The 21,906-nt window shown below is 34.3% G+C and overlaps 1 protein-coding gene across 1 annotated transcript; it reads right to left on the bottom strand.

Annotated features, from left to right (window-relative positions):
• Positions 1 to 1,779: 1,779 nt before the first annotated feature.
• LOC146883685 (uncharacterized) lies at positions 1,780 to 21,502 on the bottom strand. The gene is made up of 3 exons (XM_085666700.1): positions 19,807 to 21,502; positions 17,218 to 19,289; positions 1,780 to 2,079 (listed from the first exon to the last, which is right to left on the bottom strand). Exons 1-3 carry the CDS (start codon positions 21,500 to 21,502, stop codon positions 1,780 to 1,782), a joined length of 4,068 nt encoding a protein of 1,355 aa, XP_085522826.1.
• Between the last annotated feature and the right edge of the window lie 404 nt (positions 21,503 to 21,906).

Raw genomic sequence — 21,906 nt, 5'->3', positions numbered from 1 at the left:
AGAAGGAACCGCTGCCACCTTTTCATAGAGGGAATCACGAAAATCCCCTACCCCATAAGTGGAAGGCGCCCACCATCACGTATGACGGCACAATGGACCCAAACGAATTTTTGTCCATTTACACCAATCAAGTGGGACTGTACTCCACAAACAACGTCGTGCTATGTAAGTCGTTCTCAGTAGCCCTCAGGGGGTCGACCTTGGAATGGTTCATGAGCTTACCACCCTACACCATCAACTCCCTTAACCACTACCTTCACTACCCAGATCGACACAAGTCGCCGCCATGACCTCACAACGATTGCCCTCCTCAACCTCAGGCAAGAAGAGGGAGAACCTCTCAGAACTTTCATAGATAGGTTCAGGGTGATCGCCATGAAAATTAAAGACCTCACCCCAACCTCATCTTAACATACATGATGACCTCCCTTGGGCCAGGACCATTCGCCGATGAGCTGGCCATGCGCCCACCCTTGGGAATGCAAGAGCTTAGGAAAAGAGCAGCTATGTTCATCAGGGTTGAAGGCATGCGACGATATCAAAACAACGCCCAATCCGCCCCAACGCGAGCAAAAATGAAGAGGGCCAACAAATAACCTACCACACGTGACCAGAACCGTCCACAGAACAGAGGCCAACCAAAGGTCGTATTCATAATTGTGGAACTCAAAAACTTCGCAGTGAAGAAAGTGCTAATCAACCAAGGAAGCTCGATGGATATCCTATACTGGAAAACCTTTCAGCAATTGCAAATTCCCGTAGAAGACCTGACTTCCTGTGATGATCCCATATATGGCTTTTCTAGAGAAAGGGTCCCAACACGAGGGTATGTAGACATCCACACCACATTCGGTGAAGGAAGGCAGATCAAGACAATCTCGGTCTGCTACCTTGTGGTAGATGCTAGCACTCCTACAACATGCACTGGGGGCGCCCATCCCTCAACTCCCTTGGAGTAATAGTTTCCACCCCACACCTTGCTCTGAAGTTCCCATCGTCATTAGGAGACATCCTCACCATACACGGTGATCAGGAAACGACCAAAGAATGTTACATGGCGAGCCTCAGACTCCCATATCCCCCCTTATGGCAAACAACGTAGAGAAAGCACGTGAAAACATAGTAGCTAGACCCAACACCTGAAATGTCCTACATTTGAAAGTCTACTTCAATTAAATTGTAAAATCATTTTCTATTTTAACCACAAGATGTACTCTTTCCTAACCTGACATTTTTCCCTAAGGAGGGTTTTGGCCAGGCAGGCTTTAATGACACATCCGTTTTCACTAATGAACACCAAGGTTTCACCCAAGTGAATACCTTTATTCTCCATATGTAATAAGTTCCTAGCCTCTAATGTAAGAGTTGTTGGTCGAATATAAGTGACAATTCTCAGCCTCTAATCTAAGAGTCGTTCGTCGAATACAAGTAACAAAGTTCCCAGCCTCTAATCTAAGAGCAACTGGTCGAAATATAAGTAACAGTTCCCAGCCTCTAATCTAAGAGTCATTGGTCGAATGCAAGTAACAAAGTTCCCAGCCTCTAATCTAAAGACCAGCTGGTCGAATATAAGTAACAGTACCCAGCCTCTAATTTAAGAGTCGGTGGCTGAATACAAGTAACAAAGTTTCCAACCTCTAATCTAAGACTCGATGGTCGAATATAAGTAACAAAGCTCCCAGCCTCTAACCTAAGAGTCACTGGTCGAATACAAGTAATAGTTCCCAACCTCTAATCTAAGAGTCGTTGGTCGAATACAAGTAACAAAGTTCCCAGCCTCTAATCTAAGAGCAACCGGTCGAAATATAAGTAACAGTTCCCAGCGTCTAATCTAAGAGCCGCTAGTCGAATACAAGTAACAAAGTTCCCAGCCTCTAATCTAAGAGCCGTTGGTCGAATACAAGTAACAAAGTTCCTAGCCTCTAATCTAAGAGCCGCTGGTTGAATACAAGTAACAAAGTTTCCAACCTCTAATCTAAGAGCCGATGGTCGAATATAAGTAACAAAGTTCCCAACCTCTAATCTAAGAGCAGCTGGTCGAACACAAGTAACAGTTCCCAGCCTCTGATCTAAGAGCCACTGGTCGAATACAAGGAACAAAGTTATCAGCCTCTAATCTAAGAGTCGATGGTTGAATATAAGTGACAGTCCCTAGCCACTTGTCGAATACAAGTGACAAGGTTTCTTGTCTCTAATCCAATAGCCGCTAGTCTAATACAAATGACAAAGTTCCCAGCCTCTAACCTATGAGTCGTTGGTCGAATATAATGAGTTCCCAGCCTCTAACCTAAAAGTTGTTGGTCGGATAAATAACAAGTACTCAACCACTAAAACGAAATGCCACTAACCCAAACTTGTATCACAACCAAGCAAGCAAAGCAACCCAATAAGCATTTGTGCAACATACCAACCTAAAGCTACAAACAATAAGATAACAGCCTAAAGCTACAAACAATAACCTAAAGCTACAAAGAATAACATACCAGCCCAAAGCTACCAAAAACAAACATAGCGGCCTAAACTCAAAATAAGTCTATACGTCACTACGCTCCTCAAGACTAGGAGGCTAGTATACCTATATGGTACACGTCTAAAGGCCACAAATGAAAATTACAAAAACACAAACATAGCGGCCTCAACTCACAAAATCATAGCGGCCCCAACTCACAAAAACATAGCAGCCCAAAAACGCAAGACATAGCGGCCCTAAAAGCGCACAAGCATAGCGGTCCAAAAAGCGCAAAAACATAGTGGCCCCAAACTAGCAATACGAACCTAGAGGCAACGCACTCACAATAAGTCTATATGTCATTATGCTCCTCAAGACTGGGGGGCTGGTATGACCATAGGGTATATGGCCAAATGCCACAAATGAAAATTGCAAACACAAAAACATAGCACCCCAAACACAAATACGAACCTAGCGGCAAAGCACTCACAGTAAGTCTATACATCACTATGCCCCTCAAGACTAGGAGGCTGATGTCCCAACCACACCTAAGTATACGGCCCTCGGCAACCCTTTGGGCCGCAAGCCATGCACTAGATGTCCTCCCCCGTAGTATGCGGCCACCAGCAACCCTCTAGGACAAATACCCTGTACAAGGTAGCCTCCCCAGTAGTATGCGGCCACCAACAACCCTTTGGGCCGCATACTCTAAACTAGATTTCCTCCCCTACAGTATGCAGCCAACAACAACCCCCTGGGTCACACACCTTGTACTTGATATCCTGCCCTGCACTATGTGGCCATCAGCAACCCTCTAGGCCGCATACTCTATACTAGATGTCCACCCCTGCAGTATGCGGCCACCAACAACACTTTGAGCCGCATACCCCGCACTAGATGTCCTCCTCTACAGTGTGTGGCTACCAGCAACCCTCTACGCCGCATACTCTATACTAGGTATCCTCCCTAGTAGTATGCGGCCACAAGCAACCCTTTAGGCCGCATACCCTGTACTGGGTATCCTCCCCTAAAATATGCGGCGTCTAGCAACCCTCTTGTCGCTTACCCTGTACTAGGTATCCTCCCCTGCAGTATGCGGCCATCAGCAACCCTCTGGGCCGCATACTCTATACTAGATGTCCTTGCCTGCAGTATGTGGCCACCAACAACCCTCTAGGCCGCATATCCTGTACTAGGTATCCTCCTCTATAGTATGGGCCACCAGTAACCCTCTAGGCCGCATACCCTGCACTAGATGTCCTCCCGCTCAGTATGCAGCCATAAGCAACCCTCTAGGCCGCAGACCATGTACTAGGTATCCTCCCCTGTAGTATGCGGCCATCAGCAACCCTCTAGGCCGCATAGTCTATACTAAATGTCTTCCCTTGTAGTGTGTGGCCACCAAGAACCCTCTAGGCCGCTTACCCTGTACTAGGTATCCTCCCCTGTAGTATGCGGCCACCAGCAACCCTCTGGGCCGCATACACTGTACTAGGTATCCTCCCCTATAGTGTGCGGCCACCAGCAACCCTCTAGGCCGCATACACTGCAATAGATGTCATCCCCCGTAGTGTGCGGCCATCAGCAACTCTCCATGAGGAAGGATTATCTTGTTCCTTTTTAAGATTATTGAATATGGTGTGAGTTGATTAAGAAAGCTAAGTGAAATCCCCATTGGACATTAAGATAGCAAGCTATCTAGATGTGAAGGTTCCTTTCACAATGCTCAAGAGATGAAGATGATGGATTGATTCAAAACAAAAAAGGAAATGGAAGGGACATAAACCATAGAAAACCAAGAACAATTAAAGGAGCACCCCTTATATAGAAGAGTTTAGGGTCCTCTATGCAAATAAAAGATACTTAAGGATGTCTCTACAAAAACCTAATCCTAGCTTCTAGAAACTAGGTCAAATAAGGTTACAAAAATGAGAGACAAAAGAGCTAACAATGGTGTGTGCAAGGCTAATTTCGTTCTAGCACAAAAGGAGACCAAGAATGTGTCTCATATGTCTCTAAAAAGTGGTCATAGTGTGCTAAAAACAAAGGAGACCAAAGGTACATATGTACACTTTCTTTTTGCCTTTTTCTTTATGCTTTATGCCTTTGCTTTACTCTCTCCTCCACATCATTTATGCTCCCCCATCACCATGCGCACCTAGCATTGCTTCCTTACTCCTAATTAACCTACAAAGCAAATAAACATAGATTAGCATGTTGGCTTAAGTCAAGTCAACTATAGTCAACAAGTCAAACCTAGTCAAAGGTCAACAAGTCAACTAAAGTTGATTCAACTAAGTCAACTTAGGGGATCAAAAATAACAAACACAAATGAAAGGGATGAACGATTAGTGAACTTCCTTTCTAAACATGCTTAGTCTTCTTAAGCATGTGCCTCCATCCTTGGTTGGGGTCAGTCCTTCATCATCCGCCCCTCCTTGGAGAGAATTTGACCACAAATTCTTTAAGCCTTTGTAGATGGAGTCTGACTTGATTTGGGGGAGGATTTGCACCTCCCTTTTATGAGCTCCTGTTCCATCCTTTCTAAGGGTATTACCCCTAGCTTTGGTTAGGTCATCCCTATTTTCTAGACCATTCTTCGTCTCATGCTTGGGCATTGGGTCTTCCTTTTGAGCCTTGGAAGAGAAGGAAGAATGGTGATGTCCATCTTGCTTTGGAAATCTTTTTTTGGAGGCAAGTAACACTTTGGAGGTAACTTGCGCTTTTTCTTTTTCATCTTTTCTCTTATCTTTCACTTTATTTTTGTCCTCATTTTCTTGATTGGGTGAGAGAGGTAGGAGTGTGAACTTCTTGCCTTGGAAGGAGAAAGCATAGGTGTTAGCATGACCATCATAAAAGACTTTTCTATCAAATTGTCATTGCCTACCTAGCAAAATATGAGTTGCTTCCATAGGCACAACATCACATATCAACTCATATTTAAAATTTCCAATTGAAAAGTTAATGAGGACTTGTTGAGTTACTTTAATGTCTTCTTCCTTAAGCCACGATAGCTTGTAGGGCTTGGCATGAGGGATAGTTTTTAAGCCAAGCTTGTCCACAACCCTTGTGCTAGCCACATTTACACAACTTCCATTATCTATGAGGAGGGGACATAGTTTGTCATTGATATGGCACCTTGAATGAAAAATGTTTTGTCTTTGAAAAGGGTCAAGTTCCTTGGAAACTTGTCTTAGTTGGTGCCTTATCATTAACAATCCACCTTCAAGGGGTTTAATCCTTTCACTTGAAGAAGAAGTGTGGGAAGAAGTACTTTTGGGAGAAGGGGGAGAAGAATGTTCACTCTTTACTTCTCTTTTAAGGTTTAAGGCCATGGTTCTTTTGGTAGGACAATTTGAAGCTATGTGCCCATATCCCAAACACTTAAAACATTTTATAGAACTTATCCTTGTACCTTGAGAAGAATTAGGAGTTTCATTAGAAGGCCTAGATGAATTAGTCCTAGGAGGTGGGTCTTGGGAACTCTTGAGTGGTAATTTATTATGTTTTCTTTCTTTATCTTTCCAAGTACTAGAATAGTAGTCTTTGTATGAACCACTCCTCTTGGCCTCTTTTTTCTTTTGCAATTGAATTTCAACTTTAATGGCCAAATGTAAAACTTTGTCTAGAGAGGAGTACTCATATAACTCTACTAAATCTTGTATGTCCCTCCTTTACCCACTCACAAATCTAGCTACCTTTTCCTCTTCACTTTCAAATTGGAGTCCTACTTTTAGAAGCATGGACTCCATTAACTTGTAATATTCATCCACACACATGGACCCTTGTTGAAGCATTTGTAGCTTCAAAAGAGTCTCCCTCCTATAGTAGGAAGGAACAAATCTAGCGCGCATCAAATTTTTAAGGTCCCTCCAAGAAGTCGCGAGTGACTCTTGGTTAATATTGTCCATACATAATTTATGCCACCAAGTCATGGCATAATCCTTAAACTGTAAGACTACCAAATCTACTTGCTTTTGATCTGGTGGAGCTCCAAAGGTGCATGAAGAGCTCCATGGGCAGCGGAAATGGATGAAGGAATGGAGGCAAGTTGGAAGGCACTTGCAAGCAATGGAAGGTGAAAGAGGTGATAGGATTTCCTAATCTATGCTAGCCTAGGGAAGGTGGCTAGAGGTAGAGAGAGGAAATCCCTAGAAAGTGGTGACTCTCAAAGGCAATAGAGGGAGGAGTGCTCTCAACTCAAGTTGCATCTATTGCTTAAAATTTCAAGAGTGTCTACAAATGAGTGAAATTTTGGCTTTTATATGAAGCCACTTACACATGAGAAAGGAGAGCCTTTGGATGGAGTGGGCCTTGATCTTGGCCCTTAGATCAAGCTTGGAGAAGGAGGCTTGATCTTGGCCATTGGATGATGCCTTGGAAAAGGAGGAAGCATTCCTAACCCTTGGATGCTTTGGATCCATGAGGTGTAGGAAGAAGTGTTGACTTCCACTTAGTCCACCTTGGCTTTTTTGATAGCTCATGGCCAAATCTCCTATTGGGCTTAGTCAAGCCCAATTTTATCAATTGAACTACTCATTGTTTGACTTATTATTCTAGAAAGTAAAGCCTAAACAATGGGCCAATATTATTGTTATTCTATTGCTCTTTGAGAAACCTCTTCAAATCTTCACATCTTCTTTGGCCCATGTGAAGAGTATGAGAAGCCCATGTGGGTTTGGGCCATCTTGAATGAAGCCCAATTGGATCTTTTTTAGCATGCTCCTTGTTATTGGGCCTCTTGATGGGCTTGGGCTTGAAGGTGCATGTGGGTCATGTATTGGGCCTTGAGCATGATTTGGGCCTAGACATTGACCCAAGCTATAAGCCTTGTTGGGATCACATCATGATCACTAACTACATTAATGGTAAAAATTTGGTCCACTTTTTGTTCCCAATCAACGTAGATGTTTGGTTCATTTTCTCCTTTGAACTTAGGAATCTTTGGAGTTTGCTTCTCTTGTGATGGGTTGCGACTAGAATGCCCTCTTTTCCTAGCCTGATGAAGGATTATCTTGTTTCTTTTTAAGATTATTGAATATGGTGTGAGTTAATTAAGAAAGCTAAGTGAAATCCCCACTGGACATTAAGATAGCAAGCTATCTAGATGTGAAGGTTCCTTTCACAAAGCTCAAGAGAAGAAGATGATGGATTGATTCAAAACGAAAAGGAAATGGAAAGCACATAAACCATAGAAAACCAAGAACAATTAAAGGAAGAAGAAAACATAAAATGGAAAGGAAAGAAATGGTAAAAATGTGAGAAGCACGCCACTACAAGGGTAGGCTAGAAGCCATGGCAACCTTGAAGATGAGTGGATGTGTGCCGCCACTTGCTATGCAAGATAAGGCTTAAAAGTATTCACTCCCAAGGGAGGAAACTCTCACAAATGGTTGAGACACAAGAGTTTTTTACTTCAAAATGTTCAGCCCTTTTACATGTCTAGGAGAACCCCTTATATAGAAGAGTTTAGGGGTCTCTAAGCAAATAAAAGATACCTAAGGATGTCTCTACAAAAACCTAACCCTAGCTTCTAGAAACTAGGTCAAATAAGGTTACAAAAATGAGAGACAAAAGAGCCAACTATGGTGTGTGCAAGGCTAATTTCGTTCTAGCACAAAAGGAGACAAAGAATGTGTCTCATATGTCTCCAAAAAGTGGATAAAGTGTGCTAAAAACAAAGGAGACCAAAGGTACATAGGTACACTTGTTTTATGCCTTTCACTTTATGCTTTATGCCTTTGCTTTACTCTCTCATCCACATCATTTATGCTCCCCAATCACCATGCTCCACCTAGCATTGCTTTCTTACTCATAATTAACCTACAAAGCAAATAAACATAGATTAGCATGTTGGCTTAAGTCAAGTCAACTATAGTCAACAAGTCAAACCTAGTCAAAGGTCAACAAGTCGACTAAAGTTGATTCAACTAAGTCAACTTCGGGAATCAAAAATAACAAACACAAATGAAAGGGATGAAGGATTAGTGAACTTCCTTTCTAAACATGCCTAGTCTTCTTAAGCATGTGCCTTCATCCTTAGTTGGGGTCAATCCTTCATCATAGCCTCTCTTTCTTGGTCTTTAGCTTCAAGCCTTTTGAATGTGCTCTTGGATTCTTAGGTCACTATGCTCCTTTTCTTTTCTCAATTGTTCAAAGGACTCCTTCTTAGACAACTCCAAATCCCGAAGCAATCTCATCAATGTATTGTTGTTGTTTGGAGTAGGTGCATTTGATAAACTTGCCATGATTCCTACAACAAAACACTCAAAGTCAAGACAAAATAAATGAATTAGGGGTTAGACAACATGAAAAACGAGACCAATTCCAACCCAAAATGCAACCCAAGTGTTTAGATCACACTTCCAAAGTAACAAGGCAAGGCTAGCACTCAAAATCCACCAAAGGATTGAAGAAAATACTTTTAAAAACTTGTGCAAAACCTTTCAAATGCAAGACAAGTGATTCGGCCACAACACCCCAAGAGTTTCAAGAAAAGAAAACTAGTAAGACAAAACAAAGAACACCTAGTGACAAGCAAGAAAAGCACAAAAACAAGGAAAGCTAAACTCTAAAGAAGAAAAGTTTGAGACAAAACTTTTAACAAGACTAAAACAAGAAAAGCACATTTTAAAGACTATATGGAAAGTACTTGACATGCATCTTCAAGTCTTAAATCATGCATACACCAAGAAAGATCATAACCAAGTTAAAGTATGGAACAAATTAGCCAATATCACCCAATTCTCAAGTATGAAAACTAGTAGCATAACACCAAGTGAAAAACACACTTTTAGTTCACCAAGAAGCAAGGTTGCTCTCGGTTTTTAGGCAAAAATTGGTGCAAAACTTTCTTCTTTCACAACTAGTTTAATAAAGTGGTGAGAAAGAGTTTTAGGTGGCTTGGACACTTAGTTCCTCAAGTTTTAGGCCAAAATCAATTTCATGGAGCATACATCGAGCAAGACATAAAGTGAAATCAAGATTCAAATACTTGGAAAAACAAGAATAAGAAAACTTCAAGCTAACATATGACATATGACTCAAGCAAAAGTTAGGCACATTTAAAGACTCAAACATGTAGCTATCATGCATTTAAACTTTTGGAAATGAAGTTCAATGATTAAGCACACAAAGACATGTTATCCAACAACATTTAGGAGTAAGAAGAGTAACAAAAACAGTAGCCAAAATTGTCCAACATAACCTGAAAAACGTTAATTCGCGTTGATCTCGGTAGCTCTTTCTTTTGCTCACTATTTTAATCATAACTCTCTCCACAGAACTCCAAATGCATTGGTTCTTTTTTTGTTAAAAACTAGACTAACAGAGCTTTCTTTGGACATCAAGAACGTAATTTTTGGACCACTTAGCAGGTGCAGTTTAATCTTTTAAAATCGTGAACAGTTTCTGCCAGCATTGTTTTTATGTGGATCATTCAAAGATAGCTACACAAGACAAGGTTAGAACACGAAAACACCATATTCAAGGACAACCAAAGCTCTAGATACCAAATGATGAAGGATTATCTTGTTCCTTTTTAAGATTATTGAATATGGTGTGAGTTGATTAAGAAAGCTAAGTGAAATCCCCACTAGACATTAAGATAGCAAGCTATCTAGATGTGAAGGTTCATGTTCCTGCAGAGAACAAATAAGATAAGTTAGGCACAAGTGTCACCTTACCATGTAGTCTGCTATCTCTTCGGTTGGCCTCTTTCTGGTCGATACATATCAGCTTGAACCCAAGAGGGGTTACCTGCAGAAGAATCTCCGAAGCTCAAGTCAAAGTTCTCCGAGAGTCAAATCAGTGATTAATGAATGCGTACCTTTAAATGATGGGTCCACGTGTATTTATAGAGCATTAATGACGTTTGACCATTTCATGGGCTGGGCCTTGACTTGGGCTCTAGGTGGGGCTTGTGAGTGGGCCAGGGCCCAAACCCAGGCCCTTAAGGTTTATTGGACGTGGACGCTTCCATCATGTTGAGTTCATTAGAGTGGTCGGCCTAGGTTCTAAACTTAGCGGATATGCTGGAGTAGTCGGTCTAGGCCGGCTATTTGTCTTGATGGCTTACGTTGGTGTAGGTTGTCCTTTTAGAAGTTTAGGTGAAGACTGGTATAGGTTAGGCTAAGCCGGCCTAGGCTGGACACTTGGCTGCCTTGATATGCACATTGTTTACTTATTTGGTCTAGTTTGGCTAAGTGTGGTACACTAGTCCCCCAGCCTTGTCCAATATGAGTTGTCGGTCAAGGGTGATATGTGTTAATATGCTAGCGGAACCGGCTAGGTGTGATACAAATATATAGAAACATCGATAAATATTCAACCATAAATACATATTTAAAAATGCATTTTAAATTAAAAATAGAAAAGATTATTATTTTTTATTAAATTTGATAACATTTTAAGTCCTAATTACTTATGACTGACCAATTATTTAAAAGAAATTACTGTAGACGTGGTTAAGCATATATATTAGTTTTTTAAATGCTATATTTGATTTGTACATTGTTAGGCTACGTCAATAATTTTTTAACCTAATTGTACTTCAATTGTGGTAAATTAGATTATAACACATTCTTTTCAATTGTTAAAAAAGAAGAACAAAGTGGTGTATCATTTCATTTAAATTTTTATTTTTTATTACTTGAAAATAATTTGTAATTTTATTGATAATTAAGAAAATATTATAGAATAAAATATTATTATAATAATGGTTGTGGCAATCATAATATATAAAACTTATTCATAAAATAAAATAAAAAATACCAAATTGGATGTATCATTTAATTTAATTTTTCAATGTTTATTACTTGACGTTATTGCATTACATTGATTGAATTTAATGTTCTAGTTATATCTTTTATCTTTCTATATCTTTAAAAGAATAACTTGTTATATCTTGAAAGAAAAAGAAAATCTTTTTAACTTAAAAACATAATTTGAGAAGTTGTAAATGATTTTTAATTGAAATCTTGTGCTATAGAAAAAAAAAAGTTAATAAAATATTACTAAAGTATCATTTTCTAATATTTAAAAAATAGAATTAACTAATATTTAAAAATAGATAAATATTTTAAAAATATTTTAAACTAAAAAATAAAAATAAAAAAGTTACTTTTTTATTTTATTGGATAAATATTTAAATCGTTTCAATTGAAATCTTAAGGGAGAAATATTAAAAAGTTAGAAAATTTAAAAATCTAATAATAGAATTATATTAAAAAATGAGAAAAAAAATTAAAGAATACAGAAGCATTTTCTAAGTATTTTAAATTCAAAATAAAGGAAAAGTATCTTTTTTAATTGTTTTGATAATTTTTTTTAGTTTCATAATTAAAATATAATATTATAAAAAAAATAAGATAATGAAATATTAGTAAAATTATCTAAAAAATAAAAAATTATAATATATAGAAACATTGAGAAATATTCAACCATAAATACATATTTAAAAAAGCATTTTAAATTAAAAATAGAAAAGATTATTATTTTTTATTAAATTTGATAACATTTTAAGTTTTCTAATTGAAATATTGTACTACAAGAAAGTCCTAATTACTTATGACTGACCAAATAATTAAAAGAAATTACTGTAGAGGTGGTTAAGCGTATATATTAGTTTTTTAAATGCTATTTTTGATTTGTTCATTATTAGGCTACGTCAATAATTTTTTAACCTAATTGTACTTCAATTGTGGTAACTTAGATTATAACACATTCTTTTCAATATTTAAAAAAGAAGACCAAAGTGGTATATCATTTCATTTAATTTTTAATTTTTTATTACTTGAAAATAATTTTATATTATACAATAAAATATTATTATAATAAAGGTTGTGGTAATAATAATTTATAAAACTTATTCATAAAATAAAATAAAAAATACCAAATTGTGTGTATTATTTAATTTAATTTTTTAATGTTTATTACTTGACGTTATTGCATCACATTGATTGAATTTTATGTTCTAGTTATATCTTTTTTCTTTTTACATCTTTAAAAGAATAACTTGTTATATCTTGAAAAAAAAAGAAAATCTTTTATCTTAAAAACATAATTTGATAAGTTTTAAATGATTTTTAATTGAAATCTTGTGCTATAGAAAAAAAAGTTAATAAAATATTACTAAAGTATCATTTTATAAAATTTAAAAAATAGAATTAACTAAAAAGCTTATAGTATAATTATATTTCAAAAACGAGAAATATTTAAAAATAGATAAATATTTTAAAAATATTTTAAACTAAAAAATAAAAATAAAAAAGTTACTTTTTTATTTCATTGGATAAAAATTTAAATTGTTTTGATTGAAATCTTGTGATATAGAAAGAATATAAGAAAAAATATTAATAACATCAAGTTTTCTAAAAATCTTAAGGGAGAAATATTAAAAAAATAGAAAATTTAAAAATCTTATAATAAAATTATATTAAAAAATGAGAAAAAATTAAAAAATACAGCAGCATTTTCAAAGTATTTTAAATTCAAAATAAAGAAAAAATATCTTTTTTAATTGTTTTGATAAATAGTTTTAGTTTCATAATTGAAATATAATATAATAAAAAAAATAAGATAATGAAATATTAGTAAAATTATCATTGTCTAAAAAATAAAAGATATAAATATATAGAAACATCGATAAATATTCAACCATAAATACATATTTAAAAAAGCATTTTAAATTGAGAATAGAAAAGATTATTATTTTTATTAAATTTGATAACATTTTAAGTTTTCTAATTGAAATAATGTATTACAAGAGAGTCGTAATTACTTATCACTGACCAATTATTTAAAAGAAATTACTGTAGAGGTGGTTAAGCGTATATATTACTTTTTTAAATGCTATATTTGATTTGTTCATTGTTAGGCTACATCAATAATTTGTTAACCTAATTGTACTTCAATTGTTGTAAGTTAGATTATAATACATTCTTTTCAATTTTTAAAAAAGAAGAACAAAGTGGTGTATCATTTCATTTAAATTTTTATTTTTTATTACTTGAAAATAATTTGTAATTTTATTGATAATTAAGAAAATATTATACAATAAAATATTATTATAATAATGGTTTTGGTAATCATAATATATAAAACTTATTCACAAAATATAATAAAAAATGCCAAATTGGATGTATTATTTAATTTAATTTTTTAATGTTTATTACTTGACGTTATTGCAATACATTGATTGAATTTTATGTTCTAGTTATATCTTTTATCTTTTTACATCTTTAAAAGAATAACTTGTTATATCTTGAAAGAAAAAGAAAATCTTTTATCTTAAAAACATAATTTGATAAGTTTTAAATGATTTTTAATTGAAATCTTGTGCTATAGAAAAAAAAGTTAATAAAATATTACTAAAGTATCATTTTATAAAATTTAAAAAATAGAATTAACTAAAAAGCTTATAGTATAATTATATTTCAAAAACGAGAAATATTTAAAAATAGATAAATATTTTAAAAATATTTTAAACTAAAAAATAAAAATAAAAAAGTTACTTTTTTTATTTTATTGGATAAAAATTTAAATTTTTTTAATTCAAATCTTGTGATATAGAGAGAAGATAACAAAAAATATTAATAACATCAAATTTTCTAAAAATCTTAAGGGAGAAATATTAAAAAAATAGAAAATTTAAAAATCTTATAATAAAATTATATTAAAAAATGAGAAAAAATTAAAAAATACAGCAGCATTTTCAAAGTATATTAAATTCAAAATAAAGAAAAAGTATCTTTTCTAATTGTTCTGATAAATTGTTTTAGTTTCATAATTGAAATATAATATAATAAAAAAAATAAGATAATGAAATATTAGTAAAATTATCATTGTCTAAAAAATAAAAGATATAAATATATGGAAACATCGAGAAATCTTCAACCCTAAATACATATTTAAAAAAGCATTTTAAATTAAAAATAGAAAAGATTATTATTTTTTATTAAATTTGATAACGTTTTATGTGACACCCCGACTATTATACTAAATAATTATTATCTGATAAAAAGATATGGAATTAATTTTTTTTTATAAGATTATTCTTGGGAGAACATTAATACTAACATAACATCATATTCATATATATGGTTTACATCTCTGTAATTGTTCATGAAATATTACAAAAATATATATTTGTATAATATTAAGAGTCTTACATCAAAATAGAAGATTTATCTATATTTTTAATATCTCCTAAAGATATTAATAGAAATTATCCATGAGTTAATCTTCAGAAGATCCACCAACAATATCCCGAATAACTCTCACTGAGCAGGTTCGTCTTCTGTTCATGCAACAGGTACATATGAAAGAAAAATATGAAAGGAGTGAGGTCTTTATAAGCCTTAAATATCAATCTTAATAAACTCAACAAACAATACAGACACCGGGGGCCTAGATTTGGACCTACAACCACAAAACTTGATCTTGTTTTACTAGACATATGGATCCATATTCCACTTCTGATGATCCAATCTGAACATCAAAAGTTGCTTTGGGAAGTGATTAGGTAGTTGAGTATTTCTCATAAAATATTGGTACAATCATAATTATTTCTTTCTCGAGAATACTAGCCATTCATCGGCTCACAAAAGATATATATACTCACTACCTAACCTTGGCGATGCCGAGCAGGTATCGGATAGTTCCAAGTTTGGCCTATGAATATCCTAGTCCAGGGCGCTATTCTGAACTATCCAGATATTCACCTACTTGGTAAAACTTCCTTAGACCCCACCATTGTCCCTGCCTTTCATCCCGCAGTGTACCAAACTGTGACTTCCCAAATACAAACACTTTGACACTGGTTTAATCTCAACTTATTGAAACCAGACTTAACTCTTACTTAACCGACATACTCTTGGATATTTTCAAAGGTCATTAAATGTGCTGACTATCAATTCATGTCATCGTATAAATTATACAAAGAATATAAAACAACGATAAAATGTACATACAATTTTCTTATATCCAAGCTCACTAAATAAAATAATATATACTTTCACTTCACATTTATTTATTTTTAATTGTAAAAATAATGATAAAATAAGAATCAAAGCAAGAACTTTAAATAAATAATTAGATAAGGGTAAGAACGTTATAAATAAACAAAAATATAAATTAAATAGGAGCAGTACGTAATTGGAGATTAAATAAAATAAATAAATAGGACCAGTGCATAACTAGAGATAAATTAAATAAAATAAAATAAATAAATAGGACCAGTGCGTAGCTGGAGATAAATAAAATAAACTAAATAAACAGGACAAGTGCGTAACTAGAGATAAATAAAATAAAATAAAATAAAATAAACAGGACCAGTGCGTAACTGGAGATAAATAAAATAAAATAAATAAATATGACCAGTGCGTAACTGGAGGTAAATAAAATAAAATAAATAAATAGGACCAGTGCGTAACTGGAGGTAAATAAAATAAAATAAATAAATAGGACCAGTACGTAACTGGAGATAAATAAAATAAAATAAATAAATAGGACCAGTGCATAACTGGAGATAAATTAAATAAAATAAAATAAATAAATAGGACCAGTGCGTAACTGGAGATAAATAAAATAAACTAAATAAACAGGACCAGTGTGTAACTGGAGATAAATAAAATAAAATAAATAAATAGGATCAGTGCGTAACTAAAGATTAAATAAAATAAATAAACAGGATCAATACATATTTGGAGATTAAATAAAATAAATAAATAAACAAGATCAGTATATAATTGGAGATTAAATAAAATAAATATAAGAGGATAATAAATAAAAATAAGTTAAATGAAAGTAAAAAGAATAATATATGAGTCAAAATAAATAAAAGATTAATATAAAACCCATGAGCTTATCAAGATTAATATATAAGAGCTTAACCTCACTCCCCCTTACCTTATTGATTGAAGGACACACTAATAATCTTTGAAGAAGACTAAGATATCTTTGAATCTTTGCTCTATACTTTCTTTCCCTCTCTTCTTTCTCTTCCTCTTTCTCTCTCTCCCTCCTTTCTTTCTTTCTTTCTTTCTTTCTTTCTTTCTCACTTTCTCACCTCACCGTAACTTCTCTCATTCCATATATATATATATATAAAGCAAAGCATGTGCATGTTTATCCAAATCATCATTATCCTCCTTTTTTTTTTCTTATCTTTTCTTCTTATCTTCTTATCCTTTCTTATTCTTTTCTCTCTTTTTTCTTTTTCTTTTCTATATTATTTTTTTTTCTCTTTTAAAAATTCTTCATATATATATATATATATATATATATATATATATATATATATATATATATATATATATATATATATATATATATATATATATATATATATATATATATATATATATATATATATATATATATATATATTTACACACACCTATTTAATTAAAATATTTTTACCTAATATATACATATATATATATATATATATATATAATATTTGTTTTGTTTTATTCTTATTGTTATTTTCAATAAGTAAAATTACATCATGATAAAATATATTTTTTAATGTTTAAAATGCATTTAGATAAAATATGAAACATTAGTAAAAATATAAGATTTTCTAATTGTTTTATTTAAAATAAATAATATAGTTTGTTAAAAAAATGGATGTTACATTTCTCCCCTCCTTTTAGAAATTTCGTCCTCGAAATTCACGTGGTTGTAAAAAGATGGGGATACATCTCTCTCATATTACTTTCTAATTCCCAAGTTGCATCACCTTCATCTTGTTGACTCCACAATACCTTTACCAAAGGTATGTCCTTTCCCCGAAGTTGTTTAATCCTTCGATCTCCAATCCTTACAGGAAGCACATCATAAGTAAGGTTTTCTCGTATTTGTACTACATCAGGTTCTATCACATGAAAAGGGTCATGAATATATTTACGAAGTTGAGACACATGAAAAACATTGTGAAGTTTTGAAAGGTTTGGAGGTAAAGCAATTTGGTATGCGACAGAACCAATTCTTTTAAGAATTTGATAAGGACCTATGAATTTGGCTGTAAGTTTTCTAGATTTGAGAGCTCTACCAACCCCAGTTACAGGTGTAACTTTCAAGAAAACATGATCTCCTTCTTCAAACTCAAGGGGTTTTCTTCGTTTGTCATAGTAACTTTTCTGCCTATCTTGAGAAGTTTTCATCTTTTCCCTAATCATTTTAATCTTCTCAGTTGCTTGTTGAATTATCTCTGGACCCAAAACTAAGGAATTTCCATTCTCATACCAACACAACGGGGTTCTACATCTTCTCTCATATAAAGCCTCATATGGGGCCATTCCTATGCTTGAGTGGAAACTGTTGTTATAAGTGAACTCTATAAGTGGTAGAAATTTCTCCCAACTTTCAGTTTGTTCTAAAACACAGGCTCTCAACAAGTCTTCTAAAGATTGGATAGTCCTTTCTGATTGTCCATCAGTTTGGAAGTGATAAGCTGAACTAAGCCTAACTTTTGTTCCCAAGGCTTTTTGTAAGCTATCCCAAAATCTAGATGTGAAACGAGGGTCTCTATCAGAAATTATACTAGAAGGTACTCCATGTAGCTTGATAATTTCTTTTATGTACAAATGAGCTAACTTTTCTAAGGAAAATCTAATGTTAATAGGTAAAAAGTGAGCAGATTTTGTTAACCTATCCACAATGACCCAAATTGCATCATGACCTGACACAGTCTTTGGTAAACCTGTCACAAAATCCATGGATATGCTTTCCCATTTCCATTCCGGTACATCTAAGGATTGTAGTTCCCCATAAGGCTTTCTATGTTCAACTTTTGTTTTCTGACACACTAGACAACGTGCAACAAACTCCACCACTTCTTTCTTCATCCCAGACCACCAAAACATTTTCTTCAAGTCTTGATACATCTTTGTAGTACTCGGATGAATACTTAAGCTACTCTTATGAGCTTCCTCCATTATCAACTTTCTCAACTCTTCTTTTGCAGGTATGCAAATTCTATCTCTAAACTTGATGATTCCATTTGAATCCTTGTGGAATTCAGATTCCTTTCCTTCAACTTTTGCAATCAACTTTTCTTGCAAAAATTGATCTCTTTCTTGAGCTCTCTTTATTTCTTCTAAGAATTCACTTGATATTTTTAACATTCCTAAGCATATGCTATTGGGTCTAAGCTTTACAGCTAAGTTCAAGTCTCTGAATGATTCTATCAGATCCAATTCTTTCACCATCATCATGGATGCATGTATAGACTTTCGACTTAAAGCATCTGCAACAACATTTGCTTTCCCAGGATGGTATTGCAGCTCAAAGTCGTAATCCTTAAGAAATTCCATCCATCTACGTTGTCTCATGTTTAGTTCTTTCTGATAAAAAAGGTACTTTAAACTTTTATGGTCACTGAAAACTTCAAACCTTGCTCCATACAAGTAATGTCTCCATATTTTTAATGCAAACACCACTGCAGCTAATTCCAAATCATGTGTAGGATAATTAAGCTCATGTTGCTTGAGTTGTCGTGAAGCATAAGCTGCAACTTTTCTTTCTTGCATCAACACACATCCTAATCCTTGTCCACATGCATCACAATATACCTCAAAATTTTTTGTAAGGTCAGGAAGGATTAAAACAGGTGCAAATGTTAATTTTTTCTTCAACTCTTGAAAACTAAACTCACATGCTTCATTCCATTTGAAAGGTTGTCCCTTACGTGTTAACTTAGTCAAAGGCAATGCTAATTTAGAAAATCCTTCAATGAATTTTCTATAGTAGCTTGCTAATCCTAAGAAACTACGTATTTCTGTGATATTCTTTGGTTGTTCCCAAAGCAATACCGCTTGAACCTTTGAGGGGTCAACTGCAATGCCATTTTGTGATATCACATGACCCAAAAATTGAACTTCTCTCAACCAGAATTCACACTTTGACCATTTTCCATACAATTGTCTCTCTTAGAATTTGTAACACAATCCTCAAATGTCTCTCATGTTCTTCATGATTTTTGGAATAAATTAAAATGTCGTCAATGAAAACAACCACAAATTTATCCAAAAATTCATGAAAAATACGGTTCATATAATCCATAAAAATGGCAGGAGCATTGGTCACACCAAAAGGCATTACCAAGTACTCATAATGACCGTATCTTGTCCTAAAAGCTGTCTTTTGAATATCTTCCGCCTTGACTCAAATCTGATGATAACCAGATTTTAAGTCAATTTTGGAATATACCACAGCACCTCTCAATTGATCCATCAAATCATCAATCCTTGGTAGAGGGTATTTGTTCTTAATGGTGATTTTGTTAAGCTGACGATAATCCACACACAACCTCATAGTGCCATCCTTTTTCTTGACTAACAATATTGGCGCACCCCAGGGAGAAACACTAGGTCTGATGAATTGTTTATCCAACAATTCTTCTATTTGTTTTTTCAATTCTGCTAACTCTAGAGGTGACATCCTATAAGGGGCTATAGACACAGGTCTTGATCCTGGTACCAAGTCTATAGTGAATTCTATTTCTCTTTGTGGAGGTAACCCAGGAACATCTTTAGGGAAAACATCAAGATACTCACAAACAACAGGAAACTTATTAATGTTTGGAATTTCCTTGACTTTTAAAGAAGTTAAGATCATGTATACTTGAGATCCTTTTGGGATTTCATTGTGGTTGGTAGTACTCTCTTTTAATTCTTTTGAGTCAAAAACTTCACCTATGTGTGATTCAAAAATTAAAGTCTTATCATGACAGTTTAGGAGAACATGGTTGGAAGATAACCAGTCCATTCCAAGAACAATATCCAAATGAGACAAGGGTAGACATATAAGATTTACAGAAAATCTTCTATTCCCTATAGAAATATTGCAATTTGTACATGCAAGTGAAGTCGTGACTGGAACATTGGTAGGAGTAGACACAGTTAAATCATATGGTAATAAAGAGACAGGTAACTTTAAATGTTTGACACATTCATGTGATATGAAAGAATGAGTAGCACTTGAATCATATAGTACATTAACGAGGTGACCATTTATGATGCATTTACCTTGGATTAGATCTTCAGATTGAACAGCTTCAGTACCATTCATCGTGAAGACTCTCCCGGTTGTCTTTGGTCTTCTAAGTTGATTATTTCCTCTGTTGCTGCCTCCCCCACTTCCTTGCTCCTTAATTAACTCTTTGCATTCATTACGATAATGACCCAACTTCCCACAATTGAAGCAAGTTATAGTCCTTGTGGTGCAGTTTCTTGACAGATGAGGTCCTCCACAGTGGAAACATTTGATATGGTTGGTTATACCTGAATTATTGGCAATAGAGGAATGTCTTTGTCCTGAAGAATTCCACGAAGCATGAGATGGACGTTGGTAAGGTTTCTTATTATTAAAATCATTTCTTTTGTGCCTCAAAGGCCCTCCTTGTCTCCACTGAGTTTGTCTTGCCTTAGTATCATCCTCATAAATTCTACAATGATTTACAAGAGTGGGAAAAGAAGAAATCTCTAAATAACCAACTGCTTGTTTAATATCAGGTCTCAATCCACTTTCAAACTTGGAACAACGGGAACGTTCATCAACTCTATCATGAAAGTAAGGACAAAACTTTGACAACTCGTCAAACTTTGCTGCATATTCTCCTACAGACATGATTCCTTGACGAAGATTAAGGAATTCAACTTCTTTCCTCCTCCGAAGATTCTCTGGAAAATATTTTTCCAGAAACTTTTGTTTGAAGGCTTCCAAAGTAATTTGTCTCCCTTCATCCTCCAATTGTTGTTTTGTAAATCTCCACCAGTTTTCAGCTTCTTCAACGAGCATAAATGTAGCAAATGTGACTCTATTTGCATCTGCACACGTCATTGCGATGAAAATTTTCTCAATTTCTGCTATCCATGATTGAGCACCTTCAGGATTAAATCCCCCTTTAAATTTTTGTGGATTATTCCTGCGAAAAGTTTCTAATCCTTGATTTTCCATGGGTTCAACATTTTGTTTTTGGCTCATATTTTCCAGGACAATTGTCATTCTTTCCAACAACTCATTGGTAATGTTTGGTCCGTTATCCATCTTTTCCTGAAAGAATGAACAATTTCCTTAGTTTTCTTTAGATTTTTTTTTTAACTATTGTTAAAACTTATCCTTACTACAAGTATTAATTGTTGTTATTACTTACTTTTATTAGTCTACTTATCTTGCATTTCTCCTTTACAAGAAAAATGTAAGAACAAACAACTTGCACCTCTACTTACTAGTAGAGACTACAAACATGGAAGACACCATACCCAAGGTCTTGACAGAAGGAACTGCTCTTATACGACACCCCGACTATTATACTAAATAATTATTGTACTGTACCTAGCCAAGCCCAATCAAGTAAATAAGTACACACGTTAAAACCACATACCATCCAGCACCCGGACACAACCAGCACTAGCCATCTAGACAGGTAGCCGGCCAAAACCGACTACTTG

The sequence above is a fragment of the Vigna unguiculata genome, chromosome 9 (genome assembly GCF_037176805.1).
Source record: "Vigna unguiculata cultivar grain cowpea cultivar isolate G323 ecotype 2 chromosome 9, ASM3717680v1, whole genome shotgun sequence".
In the NCBI taxonomy this organism is placed as follows: Eukaryota; Viridiplantae; Streptophyta; class Magnoliopsida; order Fabales; family Fabaceae; genus Vigna; species Vigna unguiculata.
Note: the sequence above shows the minus strand (reverse complement) of the source record. Positions and strands in the feature narration are given on the sequence as shown.